The sequence below is a fragment of the Pteronotus mesoamericanus genome, unplaced genomic scaffold (genome assembly GCF_021234165.1).
Source record: "Pteronotus mesoamericanus isolate MK-2021 breed Mesoamerican mustached bat unplaced genomic scaffold, CSHL_Meso_final contig_214, whole genome shotgun sequence".
NCBI lineage: Eukaryota > Metazoa > Chordata > Mammalia > Chiroptera > Mormoopidae > Pteronotus > Pteronotus mesoamericanus.
The window spans coordinates 5,719,259-5,736,751 of NW_026555089.1; the positions used below are offsets into that span (position 1 = coordinate 5,719,259).

Sequence of the window (17,493 nt, forward strand, 5' to 3'; positions counted from 1 at the left end):
GGAAGGTCCCCCAGAAACCGCCTCCTCAGCGAGGGCCGTGAGGCAGAGCCAGAGCCCTGGCAAGGAGCTGCTCGCGGGGGCCCGCTCTCCCTCCTGCTTGCGGGCTTATCCCAGCTCCATCTCAGGGTCCCAGCGCCAGCCCTGGAGGACCCAGGGGCCCCAGGCTCCTTGTCCAAGGACGGGCTCCGGGGGCCCTGGCTCTCCAAATTCTCGGGCTGCCTGGGGCCCCGAATGGGACTCCAGCGGCGAGAGGACTGCACTCCCGTGCTCCCAGGCCACTCGGTGTCACTGGCTGAGGGAAGGGGCGAGAGGTTTTTTCTCCGGTTCCTGCACCTCGAGGCCTGGAGGGAAAGGCTCAGCTCAGGCCCGCTCCCTCGGGGGACTCCCCGCAGTGGCCTTGGCCCATAAGGCCCACCCTCCGCCCCTCTAACTTCTCAGCTCTCAACCCATCTCACCCCATCTCACCCCAGCCGCACCGGCCATGGGCCAGGCCTCCTAAATGCCAGGCCTTTGCCTCCGCTCTGCACTCTGCCTGGAGTGCCGGTCCCCAGATACGTCAGCACCGCAAACTCTCACCTCCCAGTCCTTGCTCCAATGTCACCTCCCCTGAGCACCCTAATTAAAACTGCAACCCACCTGCCCAGTGCTTCTGACCTCACCCCGCTCTCCTTTTTTCCCCAGGACATCACCACCTCCAAGTTTTCAAGGGCTCAGCTGCCCGATACAGACCAAGCACGTAAGATGCGACCGGCCTGGGCCGCAACGTGCTTGAGTATAAAATACCCCTGGACTTGAAAGACTTAGCATGAGAAAACAATAGAAAATATCTCGTTACTGATTTTTCACACGGACTGCCTGGTGAAGTGGTAATGATTAAGGCTTACTGAGTTAAATAAAATATGTTATTAAAATTAATTTTACCTGTCTCTTTTTACTTTTTCTGATGAGGCTCCTAAAAAATTTTAAATTATACATGTAGCTCACATCTTATTTCTCTTGGGCGGTTGTAGGTAATTATTATTTTACGCACATTGTTTACTGTCTGCCTCCCACACCAGAACGTTCCCCACTGGTCCCCCTGCTCGCACATCGCCTGGCACTTGGTAAAGGCTCATTGTCAAACGAGTGTCTGGATGAATGAGCACGGCCAGAGCCACGTGCAGGGCACACATCCCACTCACCCTCTCTGCCAGCGTCTGCTTCGTGTTCCTCCAGAGTCTCGACGGAGCCATCCCATCCCACTCCAGGGCCTGAGGGGACACAAGGCAGCCACTGGGCCACAGGGGCCAGGACAGAGGCGGGCAGGGCTTGTGGGGAGACACAGGGAACCCTGCTTCTCCAGGGAGCCAGTGGGTCCACAGGGAGACAGATAGGGGCTCAGGAAGGCAGGGACCCTTGTCCCTCACCTTTGCCAAGGGAGCTGAGTGACCCCAGGGGGCCCGGGCGGCGCTGTCGGAATCGCTGCCGGGGGGTGTCCCCGGGGCTGAACGACTCAGAGCTTCGCCCCACTGGGAACCGGGAGCTGAGTTTCCGCCGCTGCGCACCTGCCAGAGTCTCATCCCGCAGGCAGACGGAGCTTTGGGCCCGGCGCATGGGGGCCGGTGAAGGGGACCCTGCAAGAGGCGCGGGCGTGGGGGCATCAGAGCAGCGCAGGGAGGGGCGGGCAGAGTGGAGGGGCAGCGGAAAAGCTGCACAGGGGCGGGGAGGGGAGGCTGCAGAGGAGGGAGCGGGTCTGCGTGAGGGAGGGTGGCGGCAGGAGGCTGCCCCTGCGCTGGCGCTGACCCTAACGCACTCTGTGACCTCGGGCAAGGCGCCGCCCCTCCCTGGGTCTCAGTTTCCTCGTCTGCTGACTGGAATAAATGACCTCTCACTAAAGTTCCCTGCCGCTCTGAGGTCCCAGGCACCACTGCGAATGCATAGACCTGGGTGGGTGGTGGTGCAGGCAGGAAGGAGGTGCCAGATGAGAAGGAAGCAGCAGGGACAGAGAGCAAAGCACCACTGGACCCATCTGGGGAGGAGGGGGGTCAGCAGGGAAGGTCATGCAGCACATGTACAAGGCACACAGGAAGGAAAAGGCCAGAGGCGTGGGCAGGAGCCAGGGTGGGGAGAAAGGACATGGGGTAGGGACCATCCCGGTCCCCTGCCAGACCCACCTGTCCCATCTGCCTCCCTGCCCTCGGAGAGCTCCACCTCTGGGGGGCCCCCCAGGCTCTCGGTGCTGCCAGCCCCATCGGCCCACAGGCGTGGCCCCCCATGGAGGCCCCCCTCCCGCCGGGGCCGCATCAGCCTCTTCACCTTGTCTGCCAGCCAGCTGCCCTTCCTGGGGGCAAGAGGGCACAAGAGGGAGTGAGGCCATAGAGGAAGACAACAGGGTCATGTTGGGGACGCGAAGGCCAGGCAAGCCCTCGCTGGGCTTGGACCTGAGCTGGGCCGGGGTCAGAGGGGAGACAGGGTCTCGGCTGGGAGGACCCCGGCCTGGGGGTGAAGGAGCCGCTCACTTGGTCCGGGGCAGGGGCCCAGGCTCCAGCACGCGGTACTGGTCCATGATCTTCTCCACCAGCTTCTGCTTCTCACGGCGCAGGGCGTTGAGCTGGTCCCTGCGGGGATGGGGAGAATGGGAGCAAGGGGGCAGCATGAGGCCCCACAAGGCCCCACGAGGCCCGGACTGGAATGAGACTCAGGTTCTGGCAGGTATGGCCCTGCCACTAGTTAGCGCATGGACACACTCCTGTATGGGGCGATAAGCTGCCACTGCCCCAAGCTCCCGGGGGTCAGCCCCCACCTTTTCCTCAGGACCTTCCAGGCATCACCCCCTGAACAACCAAAGGGGTCTCTGGGACCGGCTCCCCGCAGCCTGCTGCCCCCGCAGCCTGCTCACAGGTACTCGCGCTGCTCTCGGTGCAGGTGGTCCCGGCTCTCCAGGCTGCGCTCCAGGAGCTCCCGGTTCTCCCTGCTCAGGGCCTGCACCTCGGCCAGCAGCTGCCGGTTCTCCTCTTCCTGAGCGCTCCGCAGCTCTGTCAACAGCTGTTGGGGACAGGCAGCAGGATAGGTAGGGGTTTAAAGGGGCTCAGAGTGGCTGTTTTCCATGCCCTCCCGTCCCCACCCTCCAGCGCCCTCCGACCCGACTCCGGCCACCGCCCGCCCCCCACCATACCTCACACTGTGTGGTCAGGCGGCAGGCGCTCAGGTCCAGCTGCTGGTTGGACTCTCGCAGCTGCTGGCTCTGCATCTCCAGCTGCGCCCGCTCCAGCTCCAGCCGTGCCAGCCGGCTCCGCAGCTCCCCGCGTTCACCCTGCAGCTCGCCCCGCTCCCGGGACACCTCTGCCAGCAGCTTCTGAGCCCTGTGGCAGGAAAAAGAGCTGCTCTCTGAGGAGACTTGGCCCCCAGGCTCCTCCAGAAGCCCAGAGGGGGTGTGCTAGAGAGAGGCAAAGCAGGACCCCACAGGGACGGTGACTGCTCCCCACCAGCCCACGTCACGGAGGGAAATGCTAAGAGCCAGCCGAGAGGAGACAGGCTGCACCGGTACCTGTCATGCTCGCTCTGCAGCCTCCGCAGCTCCTCCTCGAGGCCCCGCTGCCGATGCCCGTCCTGCATCAGGCGTTCGCGTTCTGCCAGCAGGGCCAGCTCCTGCGCCTCCACATTGGCCCTCTGGGCCTGCAGCTGCTCGTGCCTGGGATGGACAAGGGCTGAGAGGGCTGCAGGGGCCTGGGGTCAGGACAAGCAGGTGGCTGGACTGTCCAAACATGCGGGTCTGCCGTCTCCTAAGTGTAGGCCCCCGGCAAAGCCACAGGGCAGCATGTTGCGCTAGGTGCTCCCCACTGCCAAGGGGGGCACCGCAGTGGGGTTCTTGGTGGTGGTGTTTCCCTCAGGGAGGGAGGAGCTGGGCGTATGAGAGGACTCACCTGCCCTGCAGCTCCCGGTGGGCAAGCTCCAATGCCCGCATGTTGGTCTTGAGGTCTCGGTGCCGGGCCAGCAGACCCTCCAGCTCGGCCTCCTGCCGCCGCTGCAGCTGGGCCAGGGCCTCGTGGTCCCGCAGCAGGGCCTGCTGCTGCCTGCGGGTTTCCTCCTGGGACTGCCGCGCCACCCGCACCTCCTCCTCCAGCACACCCAGCTTCCTGTGCAGCTCCCGGCCCTGCGTCTCCAGCACAGACTTCTCAGCCTAGGGCAGAGGAGGCAGCAGGGACTGCGGGGGTGGAACCCCAGGCCCGAAAGGGGGTAAGAAAGGCAGGGCAGAGGGGCCAGGCAGAGGACAAGGAGAGAAAGCTGTGGAGGAGGCAGTGGGCTGGGGTGGGGGCAGCAGGGAGCCAGAAGCAGAGGTTAATGGGCAAGGAGAGGGCAGAGATGTCATGGCCGGCGCCAGGCCATGGAAGGGAGTGCAAAAGGCATGAGGCAGAGATGGGACAGAAGGGGCTGGGGTGCGGTCGGACCAATGGCTGGCTGTGGAGGAGAGGACCGGAGACCGAACAACAGAGGCACAGCTGTGGGGGCTGGAGGCAGGTAGAACTGTGCGTGGAAATGGGCTGGGGTAGGAAGGAGCGACGCACAACGAGGTGGCTGGCGTCAGGGGATACAGGTGACCAGGGAACAGGGAGGGGCAGCTGGCTGGGAGCTGAGGCAGGGAAAAAGGTCAGGAAACGGCACAAAGGGGGCAGGGAACAGCAGTAAGTGCGCAGGGATGGGACGGGGGACGGCACCCAGCCGCCACCCACCTGCAGGCGACCGCTGTACTCCTGGGCCCGCTGACTCTGCAGCAGCAGCTCCTGGGCACGCCCTTGCAGGCTTCCCAACTGCCCCTCCAGGAGCTGCAGTTGCCCCTGCAGAGCTGCCTTCTCGGCCACCAGCGTTGCATTCTGCTCAGTGGGGAGGGCAGTTAGCAGCAGCCAGGCCACTGCGCCCCCAGCCCCGTGCCCACCACGGTCTGCCACTCACACTACGCTCAACCTCAATGAGCCGCCCGCTCTGGGCCTCCATGATCCTGGGTTCCGCGTGTTCCTCAGGCCCCTGCCCCACGGGGCCCTGGCGCAGCTGCAAGGAGAAGCCCTGAAAGGTCACGCAGGGGATGGGCAGTGCTTGGGGATGGCACAGGGGCCTGACCAGCGCCCCTCACCCTGCAACCCCGCACTCCGGGTTCCCGCCGCGCCGTCACTCTCCATCCTGCCCCGCTCCCCTTCTCGCAGTTCTGCAGCAGAGGCCTTGCCCCGCTGCTTCTCCTGCACGTCCTGCTCTTCCTCTGGGCCCCGCTTTCAACATCGCTTTCTCTGACCAACACCACACATGCGGTGGCCCAGTATGGGCCCCACCACACCACAGCGCTGAGCACTGAGCCCACGTACCGCAAGGATGTCAGGAATAACAACCGACTTATGACGACGACAGTAATTAAGCTCACTAGAAAGTGGGGGGCAGGGGGCGAGTAAGAAAGAAAGATAACAGTAGTCACCTCACAGCAAAGCCACCAGGCTCTGCTTGTTGAGGAATGGGGAAACAAGGCCACCAGAAGGCCACCCAGCCTTGCAGAGTCAGCTTGACTCAGCACAGTGCTCCTTCCAACAGGCCCCGGAGCGGGGCACAGGGCAAGCAGCAGCTGGCCAAGAATCGAGTGGCAGGACCAGAAGGGCCACTGGACGACTGAAGGGGGCCCGTGCAGCCTTGCCCTCCTGCAAGCAGCGCGGAGGAGGGGTGGGACGAGGCGCCCAGCGCCCAGGGCCGAAGCTCACCTGGAGCAGCTCTTCTTCCAGCTGTAGGGCCCTCTTCTTGAGCTCCATCAGCGCTTCTTCCTTGCTGGCAGCCACCGCCTGCAGCTCCGTTTTCAGTCGCTGTTCCAGGCCCTCGTACCTGCCAGGAGAAGCCTTGGCATCCACCCTGCCTCACACCTCCACCTGGCCTTCTCTGCCCCCCAGACAACGCCCCCACCTCTGGTGCTGCAACTCTTGTTCCCGCAGAAACTCCTGGCGCTCCAGAGTCGCCTGCTTCAGCTCGCCCTGCAGCCGCTCCAAGCGGGCCCCCAGCTCCTGGCCCCGCACCACGGCCTTCTCTAGCTCCTGAGGGCACACAGAGCAGGCTCAGGGCCACAAGGACGGACCGCCACCTTCACCCAGGAGGGGCAAAGGGGACAGACACAGAGGCCTGAGAATCAGGAGACCAGGCTTTCTGCCCTTGCTCTATCACCCCAGACAAACATGTTAAGCCTCTGGGCCTCTACTCCCCGATCTGTAAAATGTAAGCAAAGCCCGGTCGCCTTGCAGAGTGGGTCTGAAAGAGCTGAGGGTCATGAGCCTGCCAGGGTGGGAGGGAGGCTCCTGGGCCAGGAGGCGGAGACACTTGCTGGGCACCTTCACCTCTCTGAGCCCATGGTTTCTGATGTGCCCAGCGACAGCTGGACGTGCCCTGCGTGCTGAGGCCACACGAGCCATGCGAAGGGAAGGGACCCAGCGGAAGCAGGTCTGGAGCGCACCCTCAGCCGCAGGGGGTGGCCAGAGAAGACAGGAACTTGGTGAAGACCAGGCCTAACCACAGTAGGGGCTGGCGGGGGCGGGCGGGGGGGGGGACAGAGATGCTGGGGCCAGCGGACCTCTGGCAGTTGGGCCACACCATTGCAGAATGGGGCAGGAGGCCCATTCGGAGCTGTGGGCCCAGAGGGAGGTAGGCCAAACCACTCCGAGGCGTGGGGGCCCTGGCAGGATGAAACCGCAGGGAGGGGCTCCCTCTGGCCAAGCAGCCCGCCAAATCCTGCCTCTGCGAACCAAGGCTACAGCTTTTGCTCTGATATTCCTGGCTTAGCAACACCCCACCACCACCTCAGACCCCCCCCCCGCCCCCACCAGGATCGATGCACTTCCGGGCACCCTTGTCCAGTGCCTCCCACTGAAAAACTACAAGTCCCATGATGCCCTGCTGCTGGCAGCCAAAGGCTGAGGGTGAGAATCATAGTGCAATGGAGGAGACCTGAACCTCAGCCCAGACTCCTGCCCAGCCGTCCTCCAGGCCCAGGCCACAGCCCTCAGTACCCCCTCCATTTCACCTCCTGCCCTCCACCCAGCTCAGGAGGCCCATGTGGACAACCTGCTCAGCCCCTGGTTCCCTGACCACCGCCCCCCCCACCCCCGCCCACGGGCTGGTCACCCGCTCTTGAACCACAGCCTGTTAATACCAGGAAGTACTCTGACTAGGAATTATCACAAAATTCCCCACCTTGTCCTCAGCCTCTTCCACCCTCGGTCCTCAGAGCTGGCTCTTCCAGCCAGCGAGCCCCACCCTCGCGTTCACTGCCTGCCTGCTCACATTCCCTCTCCACGGCTGCCCCAAGCGCTCCACGTCCATCATCTCACAGCATCCGTGAGGCAGGTAGCTTTTATTCCAGTTTCACAGGTGAGTAAACCGAGACTCAGAGAGGTTAGGTAACTCGCCCCGACCCACACAGTTGGTAAGCAGGGGACGCGGGCTATAACCCAGGTCGGTCACATCTTACCGAGTGGACCCCAGGGACAGCCTCTCAGCTTTACCCTCTTACCCACACCTCCCAGTCCTGACATTCCCCAGGCCTGTTGCGCACAGTGCCCAACCCCAAGTCAGCCCAAGCATGTGTTCCCTGCTCTGCTCCATCGGAAGGGGTCTCAGAGCCAATTACTCCTCCTTTCTGAACCTCAGTATCCTCGTCAGTACAACAGGGATGAAGCTGGGAACTGTCAGGTGGAAGACTCAATTCCTGTCCGAGGCAAGGCCTCCCTACAGCACTGGTTCCCGCAGCCCGAACCCCCTTCCCGATGCCTCACTGTCCGCCCCGAGTCCCCCGAGGGGCCTTTCAGCACACGCCCTGTCTGCTCTGCTCCCGTGGCTCCCACTGTCCTCATGAAAAAAGCTACAACTCTTTCTTCACTTGGAAGGAAGATGAGGCCCTGCCCAATAGGAACCCTGCTAAATGACTTCTCACCTCCCTCCGCTCCCCACCTCACACTCCACCCCTACACTCCCCCCCGGCAAACTCAGCCTGCGCCTCCTCCTTACTCACTGCCATTCTCTTCCCTTCTCCAGGAAAGCTTCCCTGACATGCCCCGGCCTGAGGCCACTGGGCTTGGGGAACCCCCACGGCTCCCTGCACAGTCATGTCCCCACCCCAGACTGCGAGCACTTCCCCGAGTACGGGCACGCTGGCTGCCTGGTACAGGGCCTGGTGTCAAGGAGACGCCCGCAAACATGCCCAAGTGAAAGAATAAAGGGGTTTCCAGGCTTTCTCTCGCTTCCGTCTTCTGTCCCCTTCAAGCCAGCCTCACCTGCTACCTGGACCACAGGCACCGCCTCCTAATGGCCCCAGACCCCTGCACACCAAGGTGGCCTCCTCAAGCCCAGACTCACACAGATCTGCCACACCCCCGGGTGGCTCTCCCTGCCTGGGGAGGGAGTACAAACGCCTGAAAAGCTGGCCCGACACAGCTCTCCGACCCCTGCCCCAGTTAGCTCCTAGAGCCCCTGAAATCTTTAGTGCCTTCAAGTCTTTGCACTGGCTGTTCCCTTGGGGTGAAACGTCCTTCCCCATCTCGTGAAACCTTGACCATTCCTCAGAATCCTCCCCAAGGCCTCCTTGCCCCAACCCTGGCATCAGCGCCCTCTCCTGCAGGCTGCTCTTCATAACTGTCTCACCAGCCTGAACTAGGCTCTTCCCCACTGTCTCCTTTGGTCTCCCGGAAGCCCCGCCAGGGCAGCTGTGAAAAGTGCCTCCATTTTACAGAAGGAGGCACTAGGGCGCAGGCAGGTGGCCGCGGCGTCAGAGAAGCAGGATTTGCACCCAGGCACTCTGGCTCCCTGCCACACTCTTATCCCCGCCAAAGCCACCCCACCCGTGGTGGGGCACATGCGTCCCACAGGCCGGAAGTGCCTTGGGAAGGCGGGAATGGATTTTGCCTTTTTATCTCCAGTCCCAAATCGATGCTGGGCACTCGATGGCTGCTGGAATTAATAACCCATTTCCTGACCCCAAACGAACCAACGAGAGCAACCACATACCTCTTTGAGGGCCTGCCTCTCCCGGCGCTCCCTCTCGGTCTCCTCTAGGCACCGACGGCCCTCGCTCTCCAGCACTTGCAGCCGCTCCTCCGCGGCCTCAGCCCGGGCCCGCAGCCTGGGCGCCTCGCGCTCCCACTGCCTCCGCTCTCGGCCTGCTGCCGCCAGGGCCTCTGCCAGTGCCTCCCGCTCCCGCGACGCAGCCTCCAGCTCCCGTCCGGCGGCCTCCACGGCCTCCCGCAGCCGGACCTGCTCCTGGGCCTGGGCCTCTGCCTCCCGGTGGGCCTCGGCCTCTGCCCTCCGAGCCTGAGCCAGCTCCTCGGAGAGGCAGGCAGCCTCCTTGCCTCGGGCCTCCAGCCTCCGAGCCTGGATCTCCAGCTCAGCTCGAAGGGCCTCAGCCTCCCTCCTGAGCCGAGCCACCTCCTCTCTGAGGGCCTCCTGCTCTGGGCCGCCACAGATCAGGATCTCCCCCGGGATTGGTCCCTCCGAGGCCTGGGTGGCAGGAGCCATTTCCGGCTTCTGGGCTGGGTCCCTGGTCATCATCCCCTCCAGCCTCTGGTCCTGCTCTCCGGCCTCTGTTTGCTCCTTGGGTAGGTCCAGCCTCTGGCCTGAGGACTCTGGCTCCCCTAGCTGCACATGGGGGCCGGCCTTGCTCTCGGCAGCCTCCTGTCTTAGCCCCTGGTCCTTGGGCACTGACTCCTCTGTCTCTCCTTGCAACAACAGCTGGGCTTGAATTTTGATCTCTGGACCCTGAGGTGGGGCCACAGAGGCAGAGGTCTGGAATGGGGTTCCACAGTCAGACTTCTCCAGGGACCCCTGTGTCTCTCCAGCAGGGCCTGGCTCCTGGGACATCAAGCCTGAGGTCTGGGGGGCCGTGGCAGCCGTCTGAAGGGGCATCTCCGTCCCTTGAGTGTCTGAATCAGACGTCTGGGGACACTCAGCTAACCCCTTGAGGGCTGAGCCTGACGCTGGGGAAGCCAGGTCCGCGATCGGGGGCTCTTCATCCCCTGCTTGGCCAACCAGGCCCTGGGGGCCGTGGCCGGAGGCCAGGCGCGTCTGCTGAGCCACAGCCAGCTCTGGCACCCTGGAGTCTTCCCTCTGGCTCTGCTCCTCCAGCAGGGGGGGCTGAGGGTACATGGGAGGGATGGTCAAGCCAGCGGAGGCCACCAGGAAGGACCTGCTAGGATGGCTAGGGAAGGGGACTCACCTGGCCAGCTGGCTGCCCCTGCAACACCTGTAGCAGGGCTCGGAGCTCCTGATTCTCTCGCTCCAGGGTCCGCAGACGTCCAGCCTCTGCCTCCCTCACTTCATCGTGTATCGAGGGGGCCGCTCCCGGCAGGGGTGCTGGGGCATGTGAGAGGAGGTCAGGGCCCCTGCCCACCCCTAGTCCTGCCACACTGCCCTGCTCCTCACCTCCACGCCCACGCCCCCAGAGACCTGGGGGCAGGGGATGAAGTCAGAAGCCATCCCTCCCCCAGCTGCAGGAAAACACAGGCTCTCCCCCAGTCCCAGCCCCTCCACTGGGGCACCACCCACCCTCCCCAGGAGAGCCCAACGGTGGCTCCAGGCTCCGCTGAAGCTCCAGCTCCAGCTCCACATTCTCCTCTGCCAGCTGGTCCACCTGATGCCGCAAAGAGTCCAGCTCCTGGGAGGGGGAGAGGGCAGGGTCAGACAAGCCTTCCCCACCAAGACCAGAGTGTGGACTAGAGGGTCACTAGAGAACACTAGGAGTAGGCGTCACAAGGATCATTAGGGGACCACTGGGGTCACTCTGGCAAGCTCACCGCATGAGCCTCACCCAACCGGGTCCTCAGAAGCAGGTTCTCCCTCTGGGTCTCATGCAGCCGAGCACAACGCTCTTGCGCGGCCTCCAGCTGCTCCTCCAGCAGGGCCTTCGCGGCCTCCAGAGTCCCAGAGAGTGTCCGCTCCTCCTGCGGGGAAGGGGGCGCAGACAGCCAGCGCTGTGGCCCCCAACACTCCAGGGCCGCAGATCCTGCCTCCCCATCCCCACCAGACCCCACACCCCTGGGGCTCTCTAGGCTCTATCTCTCCCCTCCACCTGTCCAGTCTTCTGCAGGCTCTCTCCCAGCACCGCTTCCCTAACACCTGGCCCCGCCCTTCTTCTATGCAGGCCCCGCCCCTTCTCCCCAAAGACTGCCTTCCAGGTCGCACCCTTCTAGGCCCTATTAGTCCCCACTGCCAGCGACTCTCTCCAGATACCATCACCCCTACACTTGGCCCCGTCCTCCTCCCTGGGGCAGATCCTTACCTACAAACGCCCTCCTTTCTCCCCTCCGTCTGCCCCATCCTCCGGAAGGCCTTGCCCCAGGCCCACCTCACCCATTTCTCCTAGCCTCAACTGCTCCCTCAGTGAGGCCTGGCTCTCTCTTCTCCAGGACCAAATTTGCTTCTCTCCTGGTCCACCGCTCCGCATGCTGTCCCCGACCCCAACCCTGACCCCGCCCCTCCACAAGCCCCACCCTGCAGCAGCACTGCCCCCGAACTCACCTCCAACTGGCCCTTGCAGGCTTCGGCGGCCTGCAGCCTCTCACGACAGCGTCGTAGCTCCTCCTGCAGCCGAGGCAGGCGGCCCGCCCGCTCCCGCAGCGCCTCTGCCTCCTCGCGGTACAACTCGGCCCTCTTGGCCTGTCCCGACAGCGTGTGGGCCTGGGCCAGATGGTGCAGAGCTGGGACGGCCAGTCGTGGCCACAGGGGTTGGGGACGGGAAGGAGCCAGGGTAGAGGTAGGCAATGGGATGCAGGAGGTGTGGGGAGAAGGTCAGGAAGTGTGGCGGTAGTGGGAGCATCTGAACACACCTCCTGGCGGAGCCTTCGAATTTCGGTCTCTAAGCCCTGCACCTCCTCTTGGGAGTCCAGCAGCAGCTCAGCCTTCTCCTCCCTGGAGGAAAGAAACACTGGAGGGCTCTGGGGACCAGCAGTTCCCAGCCCTTCCCAGGCCTGATCCCTGAAAACTAGGGTTGGGCTCCCCCTCCAGGCCTCATCTGCCCTCTCCCCCATCCCCTTCTTAGCAGGCTGCACTCACAGCTCCTGGCGCAGGCGCCGCAGCTGGGCCTTGGTGTTGGCCAGCTGCAGGGCCAAGTGGTTCGAGGGGCCCTCCAGGGGAGTCCCAGTAGGGGCCTTGGGCGACAAGGGGGCTGGCTGTCGCTCCAGCAGCAGTTCGGCCAGCCGCTATGGAAGACCGAGGGTCAGGGGTCAGAAGCAACCCTTCTTATGCCCCCCACAGCGGCCCCCACCTGCCACAAGGTGAATCTGGCACTGGCAGCTGGCCCAAGACCCTCAACCCCAACCCCAGCCCTGGGCCTCCACCCCACCTCCTCCACACATCTGGGTCCTCGGAGTCCTCCTGTTCCTCCGCCTGGCCCTCGAAGCCCCTGTGCCCCTACCTGGGCTCCCACATCACGCTCCCGTGCCAGTCTCAGTAGCGTCCCCATCAGGTTCCGGGACAGCGACTCCAGCTCTGAAGGTACCAGCTCTCCAGGCTCCGGCCCAGCCAGCGCCAGCACCACGCCCGCCCCAGGCTGGGTCACCTGGATGGGTAGGGAGAGCAGATCAGCCTGAGAAGTTGGGGGCAGGGTGTCCCCAGGTGGCGCCTGTCCACAGCCATACCTCCTGGATGGCAGCAGCCAGCTCACTCTGGACCTCCAAGCTGAGGCCCTGGATGTGCCGGATGAAGAGCTCCCGATGCTCACACTGCGGGGGGACATGTGGGAGAGGCTGACACGGGAGCCTCCCAGCACTGCAGCCGGAGCTGGACCCCTTCCTCCCCTCTTCCGCTCACCTGCACCGACGCCCCCAGCAACAGGCGAAGGATGCCTTCCAGCTCCTCCACTGCCTCCTCTGCAGGGCACAAGCCACAAGGAGTTAACAGGTCGGGAGAGGAGTAGACGTAGGAATGGGGGTCGGGGGTGGGGGAGAGCGTACCTGAGAAGGGGTCAAACCCCAAAGTCTGGAGGTCTGGGGCTGGGGACAGGATCAGCAGCTGCAGCTCCTCCTGGGGGCACAGAGGCAGCAGATGAGATGGGCCTTCCTGAAGGGGGCTCCCAGGCTCAGCCTCCCCCTCCCAGACCCTCACCTGGTAGAAGTCCCTCAGTCGTCCCCACAGGTGGTTCAGGTTCCGCACCCGCCAGGCTGGGGGGTCATCAGGGCCCCTGGTCATCCGAGGACCCCCTCGGGAACTAGGGGCACTGTGGGCCCGGGGGGCAGTTGGTTGGATGGGGTAATCAAGGACCCACCTCCCCTCCACCGGGTTCTGCCCTCAGCGCTCAGGCTCCATCCATCAGCCTGTCCCAGGCCCCTCCCCCCAGGCCCCTAAATTGGCTCCTGGAGCCCCTTACATGATGCCCAGCACCCGGAGGAGCAGGGCCCCATCGCTGAGATGCAAGAACCTCTTCTCCGCACAAAGGGGTCCCTCTCCTTCCTCCTCCTCTTCCCCCTCTGGTTCCTCCGCCTCTCCCACCAGCCCAGCCAGTCCCAGGGCCTAGGGGAAGCAGAGACAGGTCAGGTGGCCCCAGGGAAGCCCCTATTAGTAGAGTGAACCCTGAGCCCCTTGGACCTGCCCCCGAGCCCACACAGCCCCCTCCTCACCAAGTCCCTGAATGTCTCTGGACCCCTTTCCCTGCCTCACAGCTGCCTGGACGTCAGCCCCACATCTGAGTCCACCCCCCTCAGACCTCAACCCTGCTCACCCCAACACCAGCCCCTCCCTACTGCTCGCTTCCCCCCCCCAGCCCTCTTCCACCAGCTGCCTCACCCAGGTGGCCAGGCTCCCACTCAGGAAGTCTCTGAGTCTGGGCCCTTTGCCCCCATCCATGACAGGTCAGGGTGTTGGTCCCGCTGCGGCAGCTCTACCTGACCTGAGAGGAAGAGGAAGTCCCCGGGTGGGGGATCCCGGGCCTCGCCACAGAGACCGTGTACAACTTCCTCCTTCCGGGTGCCGGCTGGCCTGTGCGCCCCCAGAGTCCTGCCTCTGCCCCCACTTTGCCACGTTGCATGGTCCCAGCATCCCTGGCAGAGACTGAGACTAATGAGAAGGTGGGGGTCCCCAGGAGGAAGGCCCACAGCTCTCCAGGCTTGACGGACAACGGCAGGTGAGTTCTCCGCCTCTCTGGGCCTCTGTTTCCCAACCTGAAACCCGAGAGAGGGTGGCCCTCGGCCTTTCCCTTGCAGGGCTTCCGAGAAGGCTTCCAGCATTCCAGGGTGAGCCTGGGTGCCCACACCAGCATCTTCTCGTTTGCTGGCTCCCCGTAGCCTTAATGTGTCTCCAAATTACCCAAGCTGTTGCCCCACCTGCAAAGCCACGTCCCCCAGCAAGCCCCCCTTTGAACCTCACCCCCACATTCTGTGCACACTGGACCGAGACAGGACATCGAGACCAAGGACAAATGACCTCACAAGCCTCAGTTTCCCTTTTGGTCTTTGAGGGGAGCAGTTCAATGCAGAGACCAGCAGCATTTGTCTCAGACAAACACGCCAGGATCACCCCATTCCCCCGCTGCTCATTATGGGGACTCATTCTTTCATTCGCCGACTCCGTGCAGGACACAGTGCTGGGTACGGGGACATAATAATAAGCCACACGGTCCCTGCCCCAATGGGATGAACAGTACACTGCGGAGAGAGCTACCCCAAAATCACACACACACTCAAAGTGTAACGTTGCAGCGATGCTAGGTGCGCAGATGGGGAAGGGATTTGGCCTCAGGAAGGGCATCCGGAGGGGGCTCAACATGGAGCTGAGAAAAATAAAAATAAACTAATGAATTAAAATAATTTTTATAAAAAAGTAAAGACAACAGAGCTGAGATCAGGGATGACTGGGTTAACCTGGCAAAGTGGGGAGCGAGGAAGGGCATTTCAGGCAGCAGGAACAGAGGGTGTGAGAGCCCTGTGGCAGCTGAAAGTATGGCCAACATAAAGTTTAAAAATTATTAGTTGTTTTGTCTATTCCAGGACTCTTCATCTCTCATATTTAAATCTCTGAAGTCAGGTTCCATGGTAGAATCACTATCTGGCTTGTCCGTAACACTTTGAAAGCAGAAGTCCATTGCCGAGCTGATTTAAGAGCCAACCCAAGTGGTTGCCAACAGTTGTACTCTTGTCTCATGAAGGATTGTTGGAAGGGGTGCTGGTCTCCAACACTTTTTTAAAAATATATTTATTTATTTTTAGAGAAAGGGGAAAGGAGAGAGAAAGAGAGAGAGAAAGAAACATCGATGTTGAGAGATACATTAATCAGTTAAGTTGCCTCTCGCACGCTCCCTACCAGGGACCTGGCCCACAACCCAGGCACGTGCTCCAACTGGGAATCGAACGAGCAACCTTTCAGTCCGCAGGCCAGCGCTCAGTCCATTGAACCACCCCAGCCAGGGCTCCAGCACTCTTGATGACTCACAGGAGGAGATGGCTGGGAAACACAGGGATATTGCACCTCGGTCAGACTCTAAACATGAAGGAGTTTTCTGAACACCGACAACAATTTATTTTGCTTCTGTTTTCCTTTTTATGTGTGCATCAGAATTCTATATGAGTATGATGAGAATCTATGTCTAAATCAAAAAGAGCTCCTCTGGGAAGTATAAAATAAAGATTCTAGCGATAAAAGAGCCTTGGGACACAGTTAACTGGCACCGTTCTTTTTTCCTTAGTGGCATCTTTTACAATCGATGACATCTTAGATTTGATAAAATATGGGGTCAGAAGAACAGCTGTGACGCACACAGGCTTACCATGAGCTAGTCATGGTTACAAGTACCTTATGCTTATTAACTTATTTGCTCTGGACAAGTTTATGAAGTAAGGACTATGGATTATCTCCAGTGTACAGAGAAGGAAACTGAAACTCAGAGAGGTTACTACATTGCTCAAAGGCATCTAACTAATACTCTACTTAATAGTAGAACAAACTGAAAGAAGGCAGCGGAGCCAGAGCACAAAGTTGCTCCGGATCCAGGTGAGCTAGGTCTGCCCCGGCAATGAGAAGCCACGCAGCATCGTTAGCAGGAGTTTTTTAACCCTCCTGAGATGCATCCAAAATGAGGATAATCCTCCCTGAGAATTGTTATGAGGCATCCACAAGTTGCTGTCTGGCTCATGAATGCATTAAATGGTCCCTGCAGTGTTTATTATATTTCCTTTAATTTTTTATTTATTTATTTATTTTTAGAGAGAGGGGAAGGGAAGGAATGAGAGAGGGAGAGAATCATGGATGTGCAAGAGATACATCCCACTGGGGACCTGGCCTAAAACCCAGGCATGTGCCCTGAGTGGGAATCGAACAGGCGACCCTTTGGTTCGCTGGCCAGCACTCAATACGCTGAGCCACACCAGCCAGGGCTGTCCTTTTTTTTTTTTTTTTTTTTTTTACTGACTTTTAGAGAGAGAGAGGGAGGGAGAGAGAGAAACGTGGATTTCTTGCTCCTCCCATTCATGCATTCATTGGTTGACTCCCGCATGTGCCCTGATTAGGGATGGAAGCCACAACCCTGGCGCATCAGGACAACATTCCAACCAACTGAGCTACCCGGCCAGGGCTATCTTTACTATCAGAGTCCATGCCAATTCGACCCTCCCGTGAATTTTACTTCTGCGTGCATCGCCCGTGGATTCCAGCCCAGGAAGCCGGCTGGGGCGCCTGCTGGGGTTAGCCGGTGTGACGACGGGGCCTCACCTCCTGGCCGCAAGGGCCCGGCCACATCCCTGAGCCTCAGAGGCAGGGGCCGTGTCGCAATTGCTCTCACATCCTTCACCCCAGTCATGCCTGGATGCACCTCTGTCCGGTTCTCTGCCTGGGTTCAGCTGAGTCAGGCAGGGGCAGGCTGGGGGACGGGGTGGAGTGGAGGCTGCGGCAGGGCTCCCTCGGCCCCAGACACAGGGATCCTGGGACTGGCTGCTGAGGGATGTTCATCAGAGGCTGGCGGCGTTCCCTTTCCTTGGGATAAATTTTTCCTTTGAAGAAATTTTCAGGTACATGATCAAAAATGTCAAGAGTATATAGGGGTATAGGGGAAAAAATCAAGTCTTCCCATCATTTCTCCCACCCCCAGGCCCCCATACCCCGCCTTAGCACTCCCTGGGTCCTTCTGAGATGCAACCGCCCACGTTCATCTGCAACAGGGGGTTGCGCCCACACCCACAGCTGTGCACCTCCTTGCTTTGCAATATATTTTGCAATCTGCCTCATTTCTGCACAGGATCACTGGCCTTGGCCTTTTTAATGGCTGCGTGGTATTCTCTCACGCTGCTATCCCATCATCATTTACACTGTCAAAATTTTACGTATTTGCACCTTTTGCTATTACTACAGCGCCATAGTAACTGTGCTTCACAGATCACTCTTTCTGGCCGTTTCTGAGGGAGCTCAGTGCCCGCTGCTGATGGCGTGGTGACCCAAGAGGTGGGGGAGATGCAGAGAAGGACAGTAGACAAATGCACAACGTAGTCAGCTGCTGCTGTCTCCCCGCCATATCCTCCCTTGGGG

General features: G+C 61.3%; 1 protein-coding gene across 1 annotated transcript; it reads right to left on the reverse strand.

Annotated features, from left to right (window-relative positions):
• Positions 1 to 285: 285 nt before the first annotated feature.
• CCDC88B (coiled-coil domain containing 88B) lies at positions 286 to 13,827 on the reverse strand. Its single transcript, XM_054570630.1, has 27 exons — positions 13,768 to 13,827; positions 13,352 to 13,494; positions 13,090 to 13,201; positions 12,939 to 13,008; positions 12,796 to 12,854; positions 12,624 to 12,707; positions 12,401 to 12,544; positions 12,040 to 12,185; positions 11,814 to 11,895; positions 11,506 to 11,664; positions 10,782 to 10,928; positions 10,534 to 10,642; positions 10,205 to 10,341; positions 9,001 to 10,122; positions 5,914 to 6,041; positions 5,718 to 5,835; positions 4,930 to 5,025; positions 4,710 to 4,850; positions 3,903 to 4,159; positions 3,527 to 3,670; positions 3,155 to 3,341; positions 2,879 to 3,024; positions 2,499 to 2,597; positions 2,154 to 2,320; positions 1,407 to 1,613; positions 1,182 to 1,250; positions 286 to 341 (listed from the first exon to the last, which is right to left on the reverse strand). The coding sequence occupies exons 1-27, from the start codon at positions 13,825 to 13,827 to the stop codon at positions 286 to 288; spliced, it is 4,389 nt and encodes a 1,462-aa protein (XP_054426605.1).
• Between the last annotated feature and the right edge of the window lie 3,666 nt (positions 13,828 to 17,493).

What these genes read in the sequence shown, in the direction of transcription:
- CCDC88B (XM_054570630.1), bottom strand. Translation starts at nt 13,827, where the DNA reads ATGGATGGGGGCAAAGGGCCCAGACTCAGAGACTTCCTGAGTGGGAGC. An exon ending in CACCGGGAGCTGCAGGGCAG is followed by an intron (nt 3,671 to 3,902) that starts GTGAGTCCTCTC and finishes TGTCCATCCCAG; the next exon opens with GCACGAGCAGCTGCAGGCCC. An exon ending in GGGCCCCTGCCCCGGACCAA is followed by an intron (nt 2,321 to 2,498) that starts GTGAGCGGCTCC and finishes TCTTGCCCCCAG; the next exon opens with GAAGGGCAGCTGGCTGGCAG.